This window comes from Cheilinus undulatus, linkage group 8, assembly GCF_018320785.1.
Source record: "Cheilinus undulatus linkage group 8, ASM1832078v1, whole genome shotgun sequence".
Classification (NCBI taxonomy): Eukaryota; Metazoa; Chordata; class Actinopteri; order Labriformes; family Labridae; genus Cheilinus; species Cheilinus undulatus.
The window spans coordinates 10,304,177-10,325,045 of NC_054872.1; the positions used below are offsets into that span (position 1 = coordinate 10,304,177).

The following is a 20,869-nucleotide window of genomic DNA, read 5'->3' on the forward strand; positions in this document are numbered from 1 at the left end:
GTTAGTCAAGAAGTTTATTACAAATACACATTTTAAAGTGTTTCATTCCCATGTACATATGCATTTTCTGTGTGAAATGTGTTAATTTCAGAACATCAAAGTAGAACTCAAAATAGTTGGTCTTATGTCCACTAGGATGACTAAAACAGACTGAAGGAAAAAACATCCCCTGTAGATCCAGATCTTCTTAAGGTGTCGATACACTGAAGTAAAAATGTCGAAACTAACTGAAAAAAATCTGAAAATCCTGCCAACTTTGTGGGTCAATTTGCCAAGAGGAAGAGAAGGTTTGAGAAAAATTTTTGTCTCTCTTCTTCTGCTTCTTTTTCATGTGTGCCATTAAAGACCAAAAAGGACAAAAACAGAGTTTCAAATGATGTGTTTCATTACAGTCTGTGTCCTTAATGTCAAAACTGTCCCATGATGTAATCCCAGTCTCCCTCTCCTCTCTGGGTGGCAGCCCCTCTTTCTTCCACCTCATGTTTCAGCCTCTATTTGACCACAGTCACAACATGTTTCTCCTTCTCAGACACCACAGGGACAGTTCCTGGTTTGCTGTGCTTTCGAACGTTCCTCTCCCTGGAAAAGAAAAGAGAAAGCAAATAAGTCTGTGCACTGCTAGGAATATTCAGGAAAGGATGGAGAGAGCAGGGGAGAGTGGTTGGTCGACAGAAAGGTGGGAGAGAATGAATATGAGATTGTTGACCTAACACCTGCGTCACAGACCAATGTACCCTGAAAATAATGCCTAAATCATGGAAAGTAAATCATTCACAGTGCAAACACAGGTCTGATGTGTCACAGTACAGCATGTAAGAAATAAATCAACAGTCTGAGCTTTGAATCACAGGATGGCAGAACTAACTGGGATGATCAATCCACTATAAAGCTGTGAATGAGATGTAAGGCCTACTGAGATCATGCCATGGGGGGGGGTCCCATCTGTGAGTATTTCTATTTGGCTGGTGAGACTACGTAGCCTGGCTGCAGCACAAGTCAGTATCACCTCTACATTTACACAGACGGGAAGTCATGGAGTTCAAAACAAAAGCTAGCTGGCCCAAGCCCAGCTTGGAAAACGTACTTCCTACGGCGAGCCTCTTTCATGATCCTCAGCTCCTTGCTTTGGTGGTAGACGCTCTTGGGCAGATGTCGGTGACGAGCAATGCGTCCGATCTGGGGGTGATGCTGGAACTTCTCCTTCAGCTTCTGATTGTAGTTTCTGGCCTCTCTCTCCCTCGGGGCCAGCTACACAACACAATAAAGGAAATGTTAGTAAGAGACAATTTAGTAAAAAGAGAAACAGAAAGACAAATGTGAAGGGGAGAAATGAATGTGAGGATTTTCAAGCAGACACATTGATCAGGCTGGATGAGGTCACTTCTCCTTGAACAGACTTCCCTTTTGGCAACATTTCATTTTAAAAATGCTTATTAAAACTACAAAACTATAATATGACTATTTTTATTATCTGTTATTGTAGATATTACATCCAATTATCTGGAACTGTGATATTTTTCATTCTGAAACATTTGGTTACATTAAAATTCCAATCTTTCAATGAAAAAATGTGTTGATATGATTTTACTAATATATGTTTAAGTCCTTTAAAGCTTCTCCTACTTTATCTTTTCTCCTCTATGCTAAGCTAATCAATTTAGAGAAATAACAGTGTACTAAAAAAAGAGCAATGCCAACCTTCAAATCAAAGATTATGGCAAATAAAAGCATTATACAAAATGTTGCTCCTGAAAAAACACCAGTCAGATTTCACATTCAGAATGTCAACATGGTTTCTTTTAGTCACTAAGATAGAAACATGTTTTTCTAACCCTAACGTTCTTAAAGCTTTTTAGGAGATCTGTGGCCTGTTGCAGCAGCTATGCTTAAAATCTATCTTACAGAATGGTCTAGTGTCCACATTGAACCCTACACTGTGAACAGTTGAAGGCTGTTAAAATTATTTGCATTAACTTAAAATCCAAAATAGATATTGCAGCTTGTTGATTGTTTTTTGTTGTTGTTGTTGTTGTTTTAAGTAAACAGTACTTGATCTGTCTTAGTGGTTTTTGTCTAATACTCAAATTATTTGACAATTGTCCCTTAATCTGCCTTGGGCATTAGATACTTTTGCTTATTATTATTCACTTATTATTAGGGCTAAACTATTTGCAAAAATAATCTAATTGCAATTTTTTTCCCCAAATATTGCAATTTAATATGCGATTATTCTTGGGTTTATCTTACGTATGTTTGGATAAATTCAAGCAATAAACAATCACATAAATAAGACCATGTGTATTGAAAACAATGAAATTATTTCTGAAGCGGTTAATCCATAGTAGCATGAATCTGAATATGGGGGTGCAACAAGCTTTCAGCTATAAAGGAGGTAGCTGGGATCTGGAAGGTGTGAAGCTGGCAACCAGCTGATCGCAGCTGGGGTATGATTTTCATGAAGTACCGTTAGGCTTCATCAGTTTTTAGATAGAATGAGCTAACTATTTTTGCTGGTATTGGAAATGTGATGTTGTTTGCTTTGTTTAAGGGCGTTATCATTTTTATGTCACTCATTTTGATTAAGAAACACATGACATAAAACACAGAAAGGAGGATTTTTGTAAACCATTATAAAAAAATGACACTTCATTGCATTGTTTGCATAATGTGCAGAAAATCTCTGCCGCTGCAAAAAAAAAATGGATTTATTAAACTGGTATTTTGACACATTTCAAGTTACAGAAACCCTGCAACTTCTGCAATTTGAAAATTGCAGCAGACCATATTGCTATTTAATCTAACTTACGATTAATTGCCCGGCCCCACTTATTATCACGTGTAGTCTTCTAAATTGGACCACTTGGGTGGCAAAAGGGCTCAGTATTAAAGTCTGTAATAGAAATAAGGACCTGTTCTATTGAAAGAAATTATTTATTATTAATCACACCCTTTTTTTTATCACATTCTAAAATTCCACTATTGAGCATTTTAAACTGTTTTTGTGTCATTTTGGGATTTTTCTACAGTCTTAAACTAAGGTTAACTGACCTAAAGATAAAAACAGAGCTGCTTTATATGTAGATTTAATACTAACATGTACAGAACCATGGAAAAAAGGAACTTGTTTTGGAATGAAAGGAAATAAGTGAAGAGTAAAAAAGTAAATGTTTGAATGTTTTGAAAAGGGACAACAAAGCATGCGGTTAATACGATTTTAAAAAATAGTGGACTAATTGAGATCATAGTAAGTCACGATTAATGCGATTAATCTTGACAGCTCTAAAAAAAAACTTCTATAAAAATAAATAAAGTTGGATTTTCTGGAACTATTCTACAGCAATGACACTTGAATGTTTACATAATGTGTTAATCATGTCATCTCTGCTGCAAAAAGATCGTGTTAAACTGGAATTTTGATACACATTTAAGGTTAAAGAAATATTTTACATTCTGCATTTTGAAAATTGCAGTGGGCCAGATTGCAATCTAAATATAGATTTATTCCTCTGCCTTACTGCAACTCATGTCTTATTGTCTCTGAAGAGGCTTAACAGCTGAAAGTTACTTCTGTTAATCCTCAAACAGCTAAAAAGTGTGTGCAAAATATGAAACAAATGATGGTGAGATGAGAAGTAAGAAATGATAAGTACTTTTTCCTAAATCGATGACATATCTGTTCACTTAAGACTAAAGCAGGACTCAAAATAAATCCAGCATTTAGCTAATAAAGCCCTCTGATGCTCCTCATTCTCCAAGTTAACCAACCTTTGAAGACTACACAACACACAACTGTATTACTAGGAGGGAGATGAACATCGAAGTTACAACTCAAGCCTGAGTTGAAATGATCTCAGCTGGTGCAACGCCTTCCATGTTAATAGAGCGTTAAGTCCATCTGAGGTTGCAACTTGGGAATAAACAAGGCTATATCTGAACTTTAGCATAGCTGTTGAAACCCAGAGCAGAACAGTCATAAAATAAAATCGATTTCAAACTCTGCATCTCTAAAACTCCACATGTATTGCAAATAAACATGATTTTTGTCATTTGCAGCATCTTGAGTTATTGTTATCATTACGTTTTTACAGAGTTTTTGTGTTGATTCAAGTAGTAAAAAGTATTTCAAAAAGACAGTTGTCCACTTAAAATAAATTGTGAAAACACATTACTAGATTTTTCATGACACATTTAAAACAACTTTAGCTACGCTTAGGGCAACCACTGTGCGTTCAGCTCAGATGGTAATTGTTAAATAACTGATAGTTACAGAACGGCTTCTTAGATCATAAAATCTTGGCCTCCAGTAAGCTGTAATTCCAACTTGACACATGCTCATTCAAAAGTGAATCAATGTCTGTTAAAAAGTGAAGACACCAGCTCAAAAGCATCCCTCCGTCTCTCTCATAAAAACCCAGCAGCGATTCAGCCTGGTCTTGGCTGAGGCGGGCCTCCTCAAAGGCTTTTATTCTAATTAAAAGCAATGATTTGTCTCAGATTCAATTTGTTGGAGAAGAGCTGTTGGACGCTGATCCTGTTGGACTGGACTAATTCCCCTGTATACACACATGGTTAGCTTGCTAGGCAATATTATTGTAATCCCAATGAAAAAAAAAAGACACGAGATTGAGGAGGATGATGCTTTGCTTTGATTTTGTTTTGATATCAAGGGTGATTTTATCTAAACTTGTGTGAAAATAATGACCAAAATTCAGGACCAGATGTGTTTCAAGATAGAACCAGAATGTGTAGAAATGGGTAGAAGAAGGAAGACTGCAACTACTGAAATCCCTGTTTGAGTAGTTTATGATGGAATAAACTACTCCATTTCTTACTACAAAAATTAACCAGGTAACAGCAAACGTTCAATACACTTTAGACTTTAAACAATAGACAATAAACTTCAGCAAACTGGATCAGATAAGCTAAGCTGTAAAGAGTCCATTCATCAGACACAAACCTCTGACCTATTTAAAATACTTTAACCAGAATGTCCTGTCAGAAGTTCAAGTCTGTTCTGGAAAGAGATCAACACAAGACTTGCTGCCTTGCACTTGTATAAAGCTTAAAAAACCTTCTCTCTCTGCACAAATAAAAAAAAATGCCAAGTTAAAACCAAATGTTTAAACAGAAACACACGTCTTTCAACCCTGATGAGTTTTAGGGACATCTGCTCTGTAACAGTGGTTCCCAAAGTGGGGGTTGGGTCCCCTATGTTTTATCCTTTGTTGTAAAAATATCCTTAAAATTAGTTAAATTCTATATAAAACAACAGTAATAAAGTGAGATTTACACCTGAATTAAAGAAATTTGTGCAAAAACTCCTTAAAATATACGTTTTAATTAGAGCTGTCAAAAGATTCCAAATTGTAATCACAAGTAATCTTAGATCCAGATCCTTAGATCCTTAGATCCACAGGTCTGGATTAAGATCCAGACCTGTTTTACAGAAAGAATAGAGATTATGGTATGAATTTAACCACAGAAAAGAGGCATTTGTTATGGATTGAAAAGGTTATAAAGGGACAGTAAAAAGGTTGAAGTTCAACAACACAAAGTACAGATGACTTGTCCACCGAGCTGCTTGAGTTTTTTAAAGACCCTGTAAAGTGAAATCCGAAGTTTTTGTCTTAACACTCTAGAAATGTTGGAATATGGTTGCTGTAAACATGTAAAAACTCGGAGATCTACATGAGACTGAATTCTGGATTTAGGCCATTTCATCTCTTTCCTGGCTTGGTTTCATGTGGACGGGGCCAATATGTGGGCTCACGATGTCATGAGCCCACAGTAGAGAATGACCCCACCCCTCTAACACTACAATATTGTGGAAGGAAGCAGTCACCTGGAGCAGAGACTTCTGGTTTATTTTGTGCAAAGGAATTCAGTCTTGTACTCTTGTACCATTTTATAATTTTCATGTTTCATTGAAAAGTTATAGTTATGCATGTTTTGTTTATTGGTTCATGTTTTTAGGGGAAAAATATTTTTCCAAGTATGACAGTATGACACCATGAGTGAGGGGGTTAATGCTGCAGACTACCCGTGTCCTGAGTGGGAGGGGTTTCAGCTCATTCAACAGACACGCCCACACCATCCTGGAGCAGATTTTACTGCCTCATTTTTCATGATTTGAAGCTTAATTTCATAAACTTGGACATACTTTATGTGACTGAAATTTGACTTGGGGGTTCATAACACAGTGATTTATCATACGACAAACCTAAATACAGATTTATTTTTACTTTACAGGGTCTTTAAGTGAAATGAGACATTAAGGAGCAGTGAAGGACTTTCTGTACATCACTGTGGCTGCAGGGAGAGGATGACTTGACTAAACCAAAGTGTGTTGAAAGGGACAATAAATCATGGGATTTACAGGGATTATAAAAATATACAGTGCACTAATTGTGGACCTTGACTAATTGCAATTAACTTGATTAATCTTGACGGCCGTAATTTCTAAATGATTCTTTGTGCAAACACTGTATGCTTTGAGCACTTCCAGGGACAGTGGGGGTCCCCCTTGCAAAAGGGGAGCCTTGCAGCCTTCCTTCAGTTGGCCATCCATTCAAATAAAGAAAGAAATGAAAACATTAAAAAATAAACAAATAAATAAAACTGACACAAGTTTAGTTCAGTTGGTAGAGCAGGAGCCCATCTGCAGAGGCTAGAGTCCTCAACACTCTGGTCACAGGAGGGAATCCTGAGCTCCACACTGTTTGGTGCACGTCATCCCTGTATTTCCTGTCTCTCTTTAGCTGTCCCATTAAATCAAAAGCCAAAAAAGAATTTTTTTTAAAAAAGGAAAAATGTTTTAAACACTGCTAAATCAAGCAACAACCCTCCCGGTGAAAATAAAGCCAAAAGCAATGTGAAAAACAGCAGCTCCTCTAGTGTCCACTTGAGGATGGTTAAACTTTATAAATAAACATATTTTCAGTCCAGATCTAAAACTATTTTAGTCATAGAGTCAATGTCTTTATGATCACACAATGTACAGGGGTGGAATTTTCTTCTAACTTGACTGCAAGCCAGCACAATGTTGTTTGTTAGCAGGCTTAGGACCCACTTCAGCTCCACCTCTTTGTCTTGTTACTAGATCGATCTAAAGCTGTGATTCCCACACCTTTTCTGCAGAGCCCCCTTTGGCAGATGGAAATAATTTAGTGTATCCCACTCACAAAGTGGGGTCTCTTCTTTGATCAACAGGGCTGGGAACCAACCAAATAAGTGTTAATCAACACAAACTTTTAAAAACATTGAAGCTTGAATCAACTGCTATCCGTGTAGAACATTTTCTAGCTCTAGAATAAATACAAAGTAGATAAAGCCTCTGGGACATTATCCACTTTTTGGGGTCTACTTTTCTGAACCCTCCATTTGCAGTTAAGTCATTGCCTCCTTGTTTTTTAGTGCATAATTCCATCCCTTTTTAAATCATCTATAATCTATAAATTTAATAATTTAATAATCTATAAAGGAGACCCAATATATTTTACAACAGAAATTATTATTTACACAGGAGTCATAGGCTTCTGCATGCAAAGTCGGGAGAAAAATAAAAAGTGATGTGTGGCAGCTGATAGAGGAGTCTTGATTAATCCAATGTGATGCCTTCAGACAGAGACAAAGTCTTGATTCAGCATTTCAGCATTTCTTGATAATTAAAGACCCTTTCAGTACAACTTGATTGTTAATGCTTCATTATGCTCAGAGTAGCCCGCTTTAAGTGATTGGCCGATTTAAACTGCTGATAGGAGCAGCCCTTGTCTGATCTCTTTAAGTGCAAAGCTTGCGAATAAATCTTCTCTTCCACAGTGACAGTAAAACAAGTGCCAAAAGCAGGCCAATTTTCCACTCTAAGGCTGCATTAAGAGAATAAGCAAGAGTGAATCCGATTAGGAATGAAAGATGACTGTTAGAGATGGCACACAAGATGCTATTGATCTTTATTATACAGCCATAACAGGGATTTGGGGCACTGGAACATTTCCCAGTGTTTTATATGAGTTTTATTTGACAGCTGAGCATAACTTAACAGTAAGGCCATCAATTCTGCTAACACAGTCTTTACTATGACACTATTCAAGTGCTCACAAAACATGATACTAAAGACAGAGAAGATTGCTCTAGAAATGGAAACATCATCAGATTTTGATGGTATTCCTCTATTAACCGCACAAGTGTCAAGTTTGGTTTTTTACTTCCACCTGCCACAAGAGCATCTGTGCCAGTTGGTACATTGTACTTATTGAGAGTGATTCTACCCTAAGTCAGCATCCATCAGGGTATTTGGCAACAGCAGTACCGATGCTCCTGGCATAGGCACCCACTCTTATCCTGCGGAGGTGGGCCTGGGGCCATGAAAGTGTGGAAGGATGCAGCTAACTCATAAAACAACATCAGAGAGATACCGTATATATTACACCTGAAAACCAGGGAATATACTCTAGTTTACTGGGACACAGACCAACATTTACTGCTAATTAATAAGTGGCAAACCTCCTTAAATATACTGTACTTTCAGCTTTGGTTGATTAGTGAAAACAGGAATGATAGAAAGACAAGCTAGTACTCACCACTCCTAGCTTCTCAGCTGCATTGGCTTTCCACAGTCGGATATTCATTTCATCAGAACCACTCAGGATATATTTATTGTCTGCCGACCACTTTACGCAGATGACATGCTGCATACGCTTGGTGTGATAAACTTCCCTGAAAAAGAGGAAAAACAGAATCAAACAAACCTTGTTTTACAAGCTTTATAAACAGTTTTAAAAACAACCAAATCATGCAATAATGCAGAATGAGGTGATACAATTTTAAATTAACAGCATTTGTTTTTATCATCATAGATGGGTACTGAAAGATAAGCCTCATTTTAAGGCCAGTCTCATTGCAAAGCGCCTGCTATATGGGGTTCTCAGTGTCTTATTCTACAAAAGTTGGATGTTTTCTCAAAATAAATCCTGACTCATATCCTATCTTGGTATTGACGTCAACTAAATAGTGTTTTTATGCAATTCTGAAAACGACTCATGTACTTTTAATCAATCTCCTTTATTTGTGCATGAATACATTTAAGGTGGACTACCACATTTATCAGGGCTGGTAGAGCAGTGGCATCTCTACAGGACTTTATTTTTTAGTTTCCCCAATAGCTCACAGTGTCTGGGAAGAGTAACAAGTTAAAGACCCCAAACAAGGAAAATGAAAGATTTGTCGGCTTGGCAGCTTGTATGGCCTACCACTTAAAGTGGGTAGCCTACAGGAGAAGATCATAAAACTATGAACCATGCATGTGAAAGGGAGCCTGTTATTTCAATCTGCAAGACAGATAGTTCAATTATGAGGTTTATCTCTTAAATCACTAATGAGATTACAGACAAATAATATAAAACCCTTAAAAAGGATATTCAATAGTTGGTTGACTAAACAGAAAATCTAGCCAATCGGTTTTGACTATGAAATCTCTAGTCTGGGAAACATGACTGAAACCCAGGAATAACCCGAGTGACGGTTAATTTATACCCTAACCCTTCAAAATTTAGTCTTATTTATAAATCCATGGAAGGAGAATCAGGTGTGAGGAGGACAACTCTGCAACAAGCTGACAACAAATATGCTTCATACTCTGAGGGAAGAAAGGCAATATTTGAATATTAATGATTACCTTATTGATACATGAAACAGCAAAAAGAAGGCAAGGTTTTACTCAATCTATGCAATCTGTCAACCTCTAGTTGTGATAAACTCTAAATTATTAAGCAAAATTAGAAAAAAAAGACAGTTTCTTAAATAATCAAAACTACTCAAGGCACTTATTCAAACTAATGTGTTAGAGAAGATAATATGCCACAAAAGATAGAAAAGAATGAAGAAACAGACTGGGGGACTTGACTGTTTCTCCTAGACTGATTCTTACAGCGCCCAGTGTAAATGTGTACTAAGTTGGGTACAGCATTGGTTCCCAACATGGGAACATGGGTGCTAAAGATTTTGGGGGGTGGGGGGCAGGCTCCATCTGCTCTGAGGTTGTCAAAATAAGATTTGTGTGTGTGTGTGTGTGTGTGTGTGAGGAAAAAGGTTGACAACCACTGGGGTAGAGCATTGGCTGTTCCCAACAGTAACAGCTGTGCAACTTTTTTCATTGCTTGCCAAAATTAAAGTTTCAATAGTTTGCAGCAGAACTGTCTTGATAAAGTAAAAAAAAAAAAAACCCTATTCCAGTTAAGGTAGCATAAATGTGATTATTTATACAGGCACTGCATCACAAAACAGGCAGTTAATGGATGTTTTCTGTAGTTAAGAAGGCCTGTTAAAACAATTAGCATCTTGACATTAGTTTGACCAAGTAACAGCTACTTTTATATGTGGAGGCAAAAAAAAAACCTTTTTCAAAGAATGAAAGTCTGATTTGCTAGCCTTTGCTAAGTAGAAGAAATTATAAGGTTTAATAATTATTCATTTGACTTATTAAGAAGCTCTGATAAGACAGTTTGACATGGATAATTTATATTTTATTGAACATGTATTTGACATCTCCTATGTACAATTATGTAATGCCTTCCTGATTGATTTTAATTATGTTTTAATGACTGTTTCATTTTATTTTAATCTGTGCTGTCCTGTATGGTTATCATTTCTGTGTCATTCATTAGAAATAGTAAGACGGCAAAATCAACGACCTCCAATAAGCAATAAACAAACAATGTCTTGAGAAATAACTTTGAACACCTGATAAATAAAAAGCGGCAGATTCAGTAGAAAAAGAAGTGATTCATTAAAATAAACCAGTGAAGCAATCAGAGTACATACACTCTGGGTCATACCAACCTGCTACGGCCGCCATCCTTGGGAAATATGCGGATTGTTTTGTCAAAACTTGCAGATACAAACTCCTTCCCAGTGGGGGAATAATCAACATCAAGCACCGCAGAGACATGGTCCATGTGAACTGTGATTGGTCGGTCCAGGTACCTCATGTCATATGTGTAGAGGCTGATGAGACCAAGAGAGACAAAAACAGCACATGATTTGTTACAAACATATCTTCAGGCATCAATCACCGATCGGTTTTGTAAACCTGTCAAATGTGCAGAGACTGGTGTTTACATTCTCACTTAAGATAAGATTTTGTCAGTTTGAGCGCTAACTCTTGAATATATGAACAAGAGCCAAACTAGTTTTAAGTGCGAACAGAAAAAAAAAAATTCTCAAGTGAATCAGTTTCATTGTGAAAACCAACATCCTTAACTCACTTGTAGTCCTCGTTTGAACATGTGAAGTAATAAGCCTCCATAGGGTTCCAGCATAATGAGTTACTCCTCATTGTCATAATAACCTGTAGAGGAAAATAAAACTCATTCATAAATCATGTTTTCAAGAATTAGGGGGAGAGAGAGGTCAAATACTTCAGTAACTGCATAACCTAGCCTACCTTTTTAAGTGGCGCCGACTCTCTCATGTCATACAACACTATACTTCTGTCAGAGGCAGAGCTGCCAAGAAGTTCAGTCTGTACAAAGAAATATTCACCCATAATAAAAGACTATATTGAAGTGATAATTAAATTAAACAATGAACATCTTGATGTAAGTGTTTCAGTGAGTATTCTTCACTGTGTGACTGGATGAAACCTGGTCACACTGTGTCTTACCTCCACAGGGTTGAAGCGGACAGAGCTGAAGCTGTCTACACCCCATGTGAAGGAACGGATTGGGCTGCTTCTCTGCTCATCCCAGATGTCCACCTGCTGGCCACATGTTGCAAACACAGCCTCCTTCTGGTGGTGGTCCAGTCCTGTGAAGACTGTCTGCAAGGGACAACAATCATTCATGCAGACTCCGTCTCTTACAAAGATACTACAACAAATATCCAGACACTATACCTTTCCCAGGATAGTGTTGAGTGGTTCTTCTTCCTCTCCATAACCTGGCGCCTCCATTTTCCATTGCTTGATTGTTTTATCATCACCGACCTATTAAAACCAGCATGAATAACACAAATCAGATGTAAAGGGCATTAACTTAAAATGGCAACTCTTATGATAAAGGTTTCTCAGCGTTTAAAGGGGTGCAGTCACCGTAAAGAAGGAAGTTCCACAGTAGCGGACAACCATTCCCCGGACAAATCCTTCATGTGCTTGGAGTGTTCGGACACATTCGTGTTTGGTCAGATTCCACACTTTCACCTAAAGAGTTAAAAACAAATCATAAAGACTGTATGCAAACCATCTATCCATGATAGGTTATTGTTTATAGTAATGTTAGGAAACTCACCTCTCCATCACAAGAGCCAGACAGCAGAGTGGAGAGGCTTTTAGTGTGCTTGGCCATGCAGTTCACACCATCTCTGTGGCCATCCAGAGAGGCAAGGAAAGGCTTAGCAAACACCCTGTCAAGCTTGGTGGCATTGAGAGCTCGGGTGTACTCTCTGCTCACCTCAAATGGATGAAGAGAGGGGTCATAGTTCCTAGGGACTAAAAACAAAGAGTAATCACTTCTCAGTGGACTGTGAGGGCATTTAACTTTTTGAAGAATAAACAATCAAAGAAGAGTTATGAAGAGAATTAACTATGGTGGAGATTTTCCTTTGTAACTTATGTTGAACATGTTTGTTTTGATTTTGTACATCAGGAGGTCACATAACCTTATACATTATCTAGAGTGTTAGTTCACTGTATTTATTCCGTGGAATTACTTTAATGCTAAAACTGCAGCATTTATTTACATGAATACATCTGGCATGCATTCTATTTTAATATGTTCTTTATTCGATTCCCCAACTAAACTACACCAATAAGGATGTTAACTACTATCTGCTGAAAGTATTGGTTAGGGTGACCACTTCTAATACCAATATTCTTCTCCTAGATCTATCTCTAAATACAGTATGCTAACATTTAAACTTACAAGCTGTGTTGAACCTCCCCGAGCTTTAAACCTTACTACTACTCACCACGTTGAATATCCAGTTTGGTTTCCCGGACATAATCATCCGGGTTCCTCGAGAGGACTTTAACTTTCATTTGGAAGCGTACTGGAGAAAGAAAAGTACTTCGAAAATACTGTAAAGACAAAATCAAAAGGCAAAATTATCCGCAAGCACTAGCCATGTGTTGAGGAAGAAGAGGTTCATCTCCACCGCGTTGCATTGTGGGATGTTTAGTCCTCCTGGTTGCGTCACTGGTAAGTGAAACGAAACAGCTGTCAAGGTACAAAATTCCACTCGAAAACACCGGAAATACAGAGGTTGGTTTCCATACAAAATTTACTTTAAAAATATATAAATGTCGATTTCATATGTAAAAATGTGTCCATCTGTCTGTTGAGATGGACAAATTGTGTGGATAGTAATATTAAAATAATGCGTTTTTTTGAGAAAGAAATAACGCATGTATCAACACATGCTGTTTAAAACTATCTTACAGGAACAGCAAATTTATACTGGCTGCATGTAGATCTGTCGCTTTCCAAAGTCTGGCCTGGGACCCCAGAGCTGCTGTAGATGGGCCACAAGAGGTAATTCGCAATATCTTAAAAAAAAAAAAAAAACATAGAAATTATATAGATAACATTTTTAAATCACATAAAACACTTGATTGCCCCGCGTGTGTTTTTCTTTTTTTTTTTAAACAAATTTTATTGAAAGGAATGCACAGAACATTTATCATGAATACATCTCAGTAACAATCAAGAAATAATCCAATCCAATCAAATCCAACTTTATTTGTTAAGCACTTTAAAAACAACCACAGTTGACCAAAGTGCTGTACAGTAGAATAAATAAATGTACAGAATAGATAAAAGTACATAAAAAACATAGCAGCTCACAAGAGATAAAAGAAGAGCACTACATTATAAAATACAGAATCAATTTAAAAGACAAAACATAAGTAACATGAAAAGGCACGCATAAAAATAGTAAATAAATATAAAAGTATGTCAGTACGTATGCCAGTTAAAAGACGTGCAGCTGCATTTTGTACCATCTGGAGACTTGCGACGGAGGACCCACTAACCCCCACATACAAAACATTGCAGTAATCCAGCCGAGTGGTAACGAAAGCGTGGATTACTGTCTCAAAGTGCTGCTTAGAAAGAATTGGCTTTATTTTGGCCAGCTGCCTCAAATGGAAAAAGCTCGATTTCATGACAGCATTAATCTGACTGTCAAGCTTAAGATCAGGGTCCACTTTAACCCCTAAGTTTGTGATGGACTGCTTGGTATACTGGGCCAGGGGACCCAGATCTACAGGAGGGGTCTCAGTGGTACCACCAAAAACCATCACCTCTGTCTTTTTATCATTAAAATGTAAAAAGTTCAGAGCCATCCAGGCCTTTATGTCATCAAGACATTCAAACAATGATTGAACAGAGTACTCATTGTTCTTTTTAAAAGGGACATAAATCGGACTGTCATCTGCATGACAGTGAAATGCAATGCCATGTTTCCTAAGTATAGATCCTAGGGGGAGCAAATAGAGAGAGAAGAGAAGAGGGCCTAGAACCGAGCCTTGTGGGACTCCACACGAGAGAGGAGCAGAGGAGGAAACAGAGTCACCAAGGCTGACACAGAAAGTACGATCAGTCAAGTATGACCTGAACCAGTCAAGTGCTATGCCCCTGATGCCCACCCAATGCTCCAAACGAGACATTAAAATATCATGATCCACAGTGTCAAGCGCAGCCGTTAAATCTAAAAGAACAAGCACAACACACTCACCAGCGTCGGTAGCTAAAAGGATATCATTAAAAACTCTTATCAGAGCTGATTCGGTGCTGTGAAGAGCTTTAAAACTAGATTGGAAAACCTCTAAAATATTGTGCTCTTCCAGAAAGGCCATTAATTGAATGTAAACTATCTTTTCCAGGGTTTTTGAAAGAAAAGGCAGTTTGGAAATTGGCCTGAAATTAGAAAGAACTGCAGACCAGGTTTTTTAATCAGAGGTTGAACTACTGCATGTTTAAACAGTTCAGGCACCACACCTGAGGACAGGCTACTATTAATGACTGCAATAACAGATGGTCCTACAGTGGGGAAAACCTCTTTAAATAGATGAGGAGGGACAGCAAATAAGGTGCATTAAACAATTCATCGTAAGGAAAGTTAATTTTTTAAAGTCTCACAAGTAACAAAATACAGCCACAAGTTAAACTTGTGTTTTTTAAATTCATTTATTCTGCCTGATGTTGGATTAACAGGTTCATTCAACTTTTTAAAAACAATTTGCTACACTAGCTTGATTTTAAAAATTTATCAGTGCCTTTGGAGACATTACGGCAAATTGACTGCCGTTTGTTTGACCACAAAGTATGTTTTAGATGAATATAAGAGCATTTTAGTGACATAAGAAATACAAAGCAAAATACATGGTTGTGGCTGATAAGTCTTACCTTGTGAAACCACATACAATTTCCAAGTAAAGTTTATGTATCTGAAAGCTAAGCAGTGGCACTGAAAATCTCTGTTTATGAAATAAAAACATGAAGGTAAATACTTTAAGTCTCAGCAGATTTTCGTGAGTTTTATTTTGAAGGTTACGACCGGAAACATCGCCTTCATCTAGGATAGTGTTACGTTAGCAGCAAGGTCGAGCATTGGAGCTGTTGCTTGACATTTTGGATAATGTTACTGCAGCCATGGAGTGCTACCGCATGTGAACAGCGTGGTTTAGTTACAGTGAAGATGAGGGGATTTTTGTTAGGAGTTACTTCTGTCAGTACGCCATGCTTAAAAATTTCAGCAGAGTCAGAGTGCTATAAGTAGATTTTAGCCTTAGCTGACCTTACAGAGAGCTCGCATTGTAAACACGACTAGCTGGCAGCAGCTAGCTAAGGCAGATATCGACAAATATGAGCTCTGCTTCGAATCACGGAACCGTCAACGTTTCAGAGTCAGGGCTGCCCGGTACACCGGCTCCTTCCCTCACGTTAAGCGGACATGTCCAGCAGGTGTTCAGCCATGTGAAGGTAGGAAACCTGATCGCGGGACTGAGTGGAGGAGTTGTGTCAACACTGGTGCTTCACCCTCTGGATCTGGTCAAAATCAGGTTTGCAGGTACAGTATGACACGTATATGGAAAGTTACCATGCTATTTAAGTTACCAGAAATTTGTTTTGGAAATGTCTTTAAGTTAAATTAGTATAATATAGAAAAACCTAAGTGTCCCTTTTGTCCTTACATTGCAGTAAGTGATGGATTGGAATTAAGACCTAAGTACAGTGGCATTTTGCACTGTATGAAGAGTGTTTGGCAGCAGGAAGGACTCCGAGGACTCTACCAAGGAGTGACACCTAATGTTTGGGGTGCTGGAGCATCCTGGGGTCTCTACTTCTTGTTGTAAGTAATCAAAACCCCATTCTACACTTGACCATGCATGCATCTTCATCTTTAAAACTTTAAAACCCATCCTAAGTGTTACACCCTCTTCCTCTACAGCTACAATGCAATCAAAGGCTACACAAAGGAGGGTCGTCAAACTGAATTAAGTGCCGCAGAGCACCTGGTGTCCGCAGCTGAAGCAGGTTAGTCCTACATGCATCTGGACACTGCTAAATTGCTGACACATAATGGCCTACAGCCAACAACAAAATGCCAGATAGTACTGCCCCAAGCTGGCTCTAGCAGACCAGATGGAGGCCTTTCCCAGGGTCACATGGAGCTGCTTCCTGTTGGCAAATGAAATTAGGAGCTGAAATTATGCTTCACTTATTATTTCAGGAATCACAAGGATTCTGAAGATGTCAGTAGTTAGTTTTGACTGCAGAAAACTTAATTAGATTTCTTCAGCACTTGGTCAGTGTGGTCTTTATTAGGCACACCTGACCAATGTTGCTAACTCACATATGCCTCCAATAAAAGTACCGCTTGATTTGATAGATTTGTTCAAGTAGATGCTCTGTGATTTAAATCTTGCAAAAAAGTTACTGAAGTAAGCAGAAGTCATCGTTAAGGCACTGAGATATATCTAATTTCTTATGTATTAATATTGTCAAATTAGATATAGGGTAAAATAGGATTGGGCGGTGTCCAATCCTTTTTTTTTTTTTTTTTTTTTTTTTTTTTTGCCGTTAAACCTTCTGCACCTTCTCCGATGGTTGATTTAAAATAATATACAAGGAGCAGTTCAGGCCAAGCACTTGCTGGCAACTGGAGTGCACGCCTCTACAATTTTACAATCCTTGTAAAAAAAATGCTGCTTCTACTGTCTCTTAGCATTTATTATAGGGGCACTGATAAAAAATGAGTTACATTAGGAAGTTTAGACAAAAGGAGCTCATGAAGTTTAGTCTGTTTTTCTCCACCTCACACATGCACTCTCTTTTCCTCTCACTTGCTCAAAAGTTATTTAAAAAATAATAGGATCTGATAATTGTGAAGTAACATTTCCTGTGCTTTTAATCTGATAATCTGATAAAGATGGACTGTAAATGTTTATTTACTTACCATATTCTGCTTGATCACAACTACTACACTTGTACATATGTATTAATTTCCATGGGCTCCACTGAGTTGTTAGGTTGCTCTGTCTGAAAGGATGACCTGACATCTTGACTTATTTAAAACCTGTGAGACAGCTTGATAAGTGCACAAAGATCCGTCTTGCTGTGAGATGAGCTTTAAAGCATTTTATTTAATTTTTCATCATTGATTTACCCTCCAAAAGAAAAACTAAAGCATTTTAACCACACATTTCACTGGATTGCATCACAGTGTTACAGTTTGACTCTGGAAAATACCTTATGGAAGTGCTGTATAAGTCCATGTAAATTCTGAATCCTTTGGGTTTTTTTTTTTTTTTTTACATATTCTTTCTACATCATTTACATAACTTTTGTAGTTTTCTCAAACACAGGCAGTGCTGATGCTGCTAAAAATAGATATTTACTTTCTTCACTATTAAACTGCTTATATTCAAGATGATAATTAAACATGGGTAGAAAGTAACTAATTATATTTACTCAAATTACTGGAACTGAGTTGTGCTTTCTGAGTACTTTTTAAGATCAGTAATTTTAATTTACTTATGTATATTTTGTGGGAAGTTTTGCACTTCACTACACTTAAAAAAATACCAAGCGCTAGTAAAAATGAAGCGCTAAAAGCCAATAAAAGAAGGTTCTAGCTTTATGCCAAGCACATAAAACTGGTCAGTTCTTTCAGGCTTTGACAACTCATGCCGGTCAGCAGTACACAGCAAGAGAATGATTTCTACATTTCATCCCAAACCAATTGTTGCATTTTACATAAGGTTAAGTCGCACCTTATAATATATTTTAATATTCTTTTGTTGTAGTCATTGCCTGTGTGAAATTTGGCATTTGACCTGTGTGAGTTTGACTTAGAATAAACTTTGCATTGTCACCCTTGAGGCCTATATAGGGAGGCATGAGCCTTTCCAAATCATGTCCAGATGATTTACCGTAGGTGGACCCCTGTGGTGTAGAAACATCTTGTTTGTTTGGTCCATGTCACAAAGCCTTACTGTAATAACCTGGGATGAGTTGGGTGAGCAGTGACCACTTCAAGTATAGTTGTGGTATTACTTGTATTTTAAATGGTCTGTTTCTTCTTTCGCATTAGTTGGATATTAGCTTGAAATCACTTCATTCACCTCAGTCACATTGCTTTTCTTTTCTATCTGTTTGAGGAGTAACTAAACCAAATAATCCCATATGGAAGAGCTGGGATTCCAAGTTGTAGCCACATACATTAAAAAGTGCACATTTTTAATAAACTGACAGTGTATTTTAGCAAATTTGTAGCTAACAAAGTCACCAACCTGTCCCCTCCTAGGCATCTTAACACTCACCATAACCAACCCGATCTGGGTAACCAAGACCCGACTTGTACTGCAGTACAATGCTGACCCGTCCAGGAAACAGTACAAGGGAATGCTAGATGCTCTGATCAAGATCTACCGCCATGAGGGAGTTCCTGGTTTATACAAGGTTAGACCTAAGTGTATCATGTTCTTTGAATTCATGTGGCAGTGTAATTCCTTTTCTTCCCCCAAAACATCAGGTAAGCTTTTTTCAGAGGAATGAGAACAAAAGATATTGTCTCTTGTTTCACTGTCTGGCTGAAACAGTCAGTTCATGCATCACCACTAGAGGGCATTACCAGCTCATATGGTGGAGAACTGTAATCCTATGAATAATTAGAATAACATCCAGAATTTAAGCATAATTTTGCTTCTTCAGAAACATTCAGAAAGTTCAGCTACCTTGCATTCCTGGTTATTTTTCTAAAAGAACATTACTTCATGAAAATCTGATTCAAGGTTTTTGATAAGCTTTATACAAAGCCATGGGCAATTAAAAATCTATAGATAGTGCATGACATAGGTATTATCAAGTAAAATACTGACTTAGAAACCTTCTCTTGTCAAAGGGTTATGTTCCTGGTCTGTTTGGCACATCCCATGGAGCACTGCAGTTCATGGCCTATGAAGAACTAAAGAGAGACTACAACAAATACAGGAAAGTGCATTCAGATGCAAAGCTGGTGAGTCATTACTTCCATGAGCCATAAAGTCTGGAAATATGTTGTTTGATGTTGAATAAAACTCAGACATAAAGCCTTAAACTTTTCAATTTAATGAGACTGAGCCCTCAAATAAGTACTAGTATGAGTGACTCATCAGTTTTCCCACTCTGCACTTTTCTCTCTGCGACTCCAACTGTTTATCTGTGTACATAGAATCCTTTGGAATATATCACAATGGCGGCATTATCCAAAATATTTGCTGTGGCCACAACGTATCCATATCAGGTGGTGAGAGCTCGCCTGCAGGACCAGCACAATAGATACAATGGAGTTATTGATGTCATCAGACGGACATGGAGGTATGATACTGGTCTAGTCTGTTGTATGGCTATTTAAACAATTTGTGGGCTTTCTAAGTCATTACCATTTTTCCCCCTGTCTCTGCAGGAATGAAGGTGCCATTGGTTTCTATAAAGGAATCATCCCAAATTTGATTCGTGTCACGCCTGCTTGCTGTATCACTTTTGTGGTTTATGAAAATGTGTCTCGTCTCCTGATGGGACAAAATAAATGAGGCTTAAAGTCTGGCAGGGGCCTCTGCAAAGACTCTAAGCTCCCACTGACGTGATGAGAGATACAGAGGGAAAGGAGCAGAATGAGGCACAACTTGGAGTGCTGTGCATGTGCTATGTGTGAGGCATTCATTTGCACTGAGAGAGCTGGCTGGGCAAAGGAATCGACAGTGGCATTTATTTTGGACTCTTACTGAATATGTGCAACAGAATGGAGCCGGAGATCAAACTGATCTTTGATCTAGATTCAGGACGAACACTTTGCCTTCTTTGGGAAAAAAGTATGTTTTTGTCACACCAAATGACACTCTGCTTTGATGTTAGTTTTTTTTTCTTCTTTTTTCATATAACATGACGGTCACTTGGTCAGCATTTCATGTATGAGTAGAGGAGGTTGAAAAATGTGTGATCATAGTAATGTTTACAATCAATGTTTTCTGGCAGCAGAAAGGGAGACATCAAATATGAAAGGCAGATTATTAGCAGCTAATTGTTTGTCTTCTCAGGTGTCTTATTTGCATGTGTGCATCATATTAGTTTGTCTCTTATAAATTATTTCTTTTTGTGAACACACAGCAACAAAGAATATTTTTTTCAAACACATGATTACATGATTTATCTTAATACATTTTTGGATTTCATTATCCTGAAAAAAAATGTAACTCCATTGCTTTACAAAGTTTTATGATGAAGTTTAAGCTGTGATTCATCTGCATTGTCATTGTTTAATGTATATTGTACATTAATAAAGTATTTCTGACTACACTGAATCAAGAGCATGTTATTTCAAAGTTTCTAAACAA

At 37.6% G+C, this 20,869-nt stretch overlaps 2 protein-coding genes across 2 annotated transcripts; one reads left to right on the top strand and one right to left on the bottom strand.

The window, feature by feature from the left end:
- On the bottom strand, positions 1-13,155 carry dcaf13 (ddb1 and cul4 associated factor 13). Its single transcript, XM_041793639.1, has 11 exons — positions 12,961-13,155; positions 12,282-12,481; positions 12,086-12,193; positions 11,891-11,980; positions 11,660-11,815; positions 11,441-11,518; positions 11,262-11,344; positions 10,837-11,001; positions 8,580-8,715; positions 1,085-1,248; positions 1-579 (listed from the first exon to the last, which is right to left on the bottom strand). The coding sequence occupies exons 1-11, from the start codon at positions 13,028-13,030 to the stop codon at positions 492-494; spliced, it is 1,338 nt and encodes a 445-aa protein (XP_041649573.1). The 5' UTR covers positions 13,031-13,155; the 3' UTR covers positions 1-491.
- Positions 13,156-15,583: 2,428 nt separating this feature from the next.
- On the top strand, positions 15,584-20,821 carry LOC121513171 (mitochondrial folate transporter/carrier-like). Its single transcript, XM_041792735.1, has 7 exons — positions 15,584-16,062; positions 16,194-16,344; positions 16,444-16,529; positions 18,802-18,956; positions 19,399-19,512; positions 19,708-19,853; positions 19,942-20,821. The coding sequence occupies exons 1-7, from the start codon at positions 15,858-15,860 to the stop codon at positions 20,066-20,068; spliced, it is 984 nt and encodes a 327-aa protein (XP_041648669.1). The 5' UTR covers positions 15,584-15,857; the 3' UTR covers positions 20,069-20,821.
- The last annotated feature ends 48 nt before the right edge of the window (positions 20,822-20,869 follow it).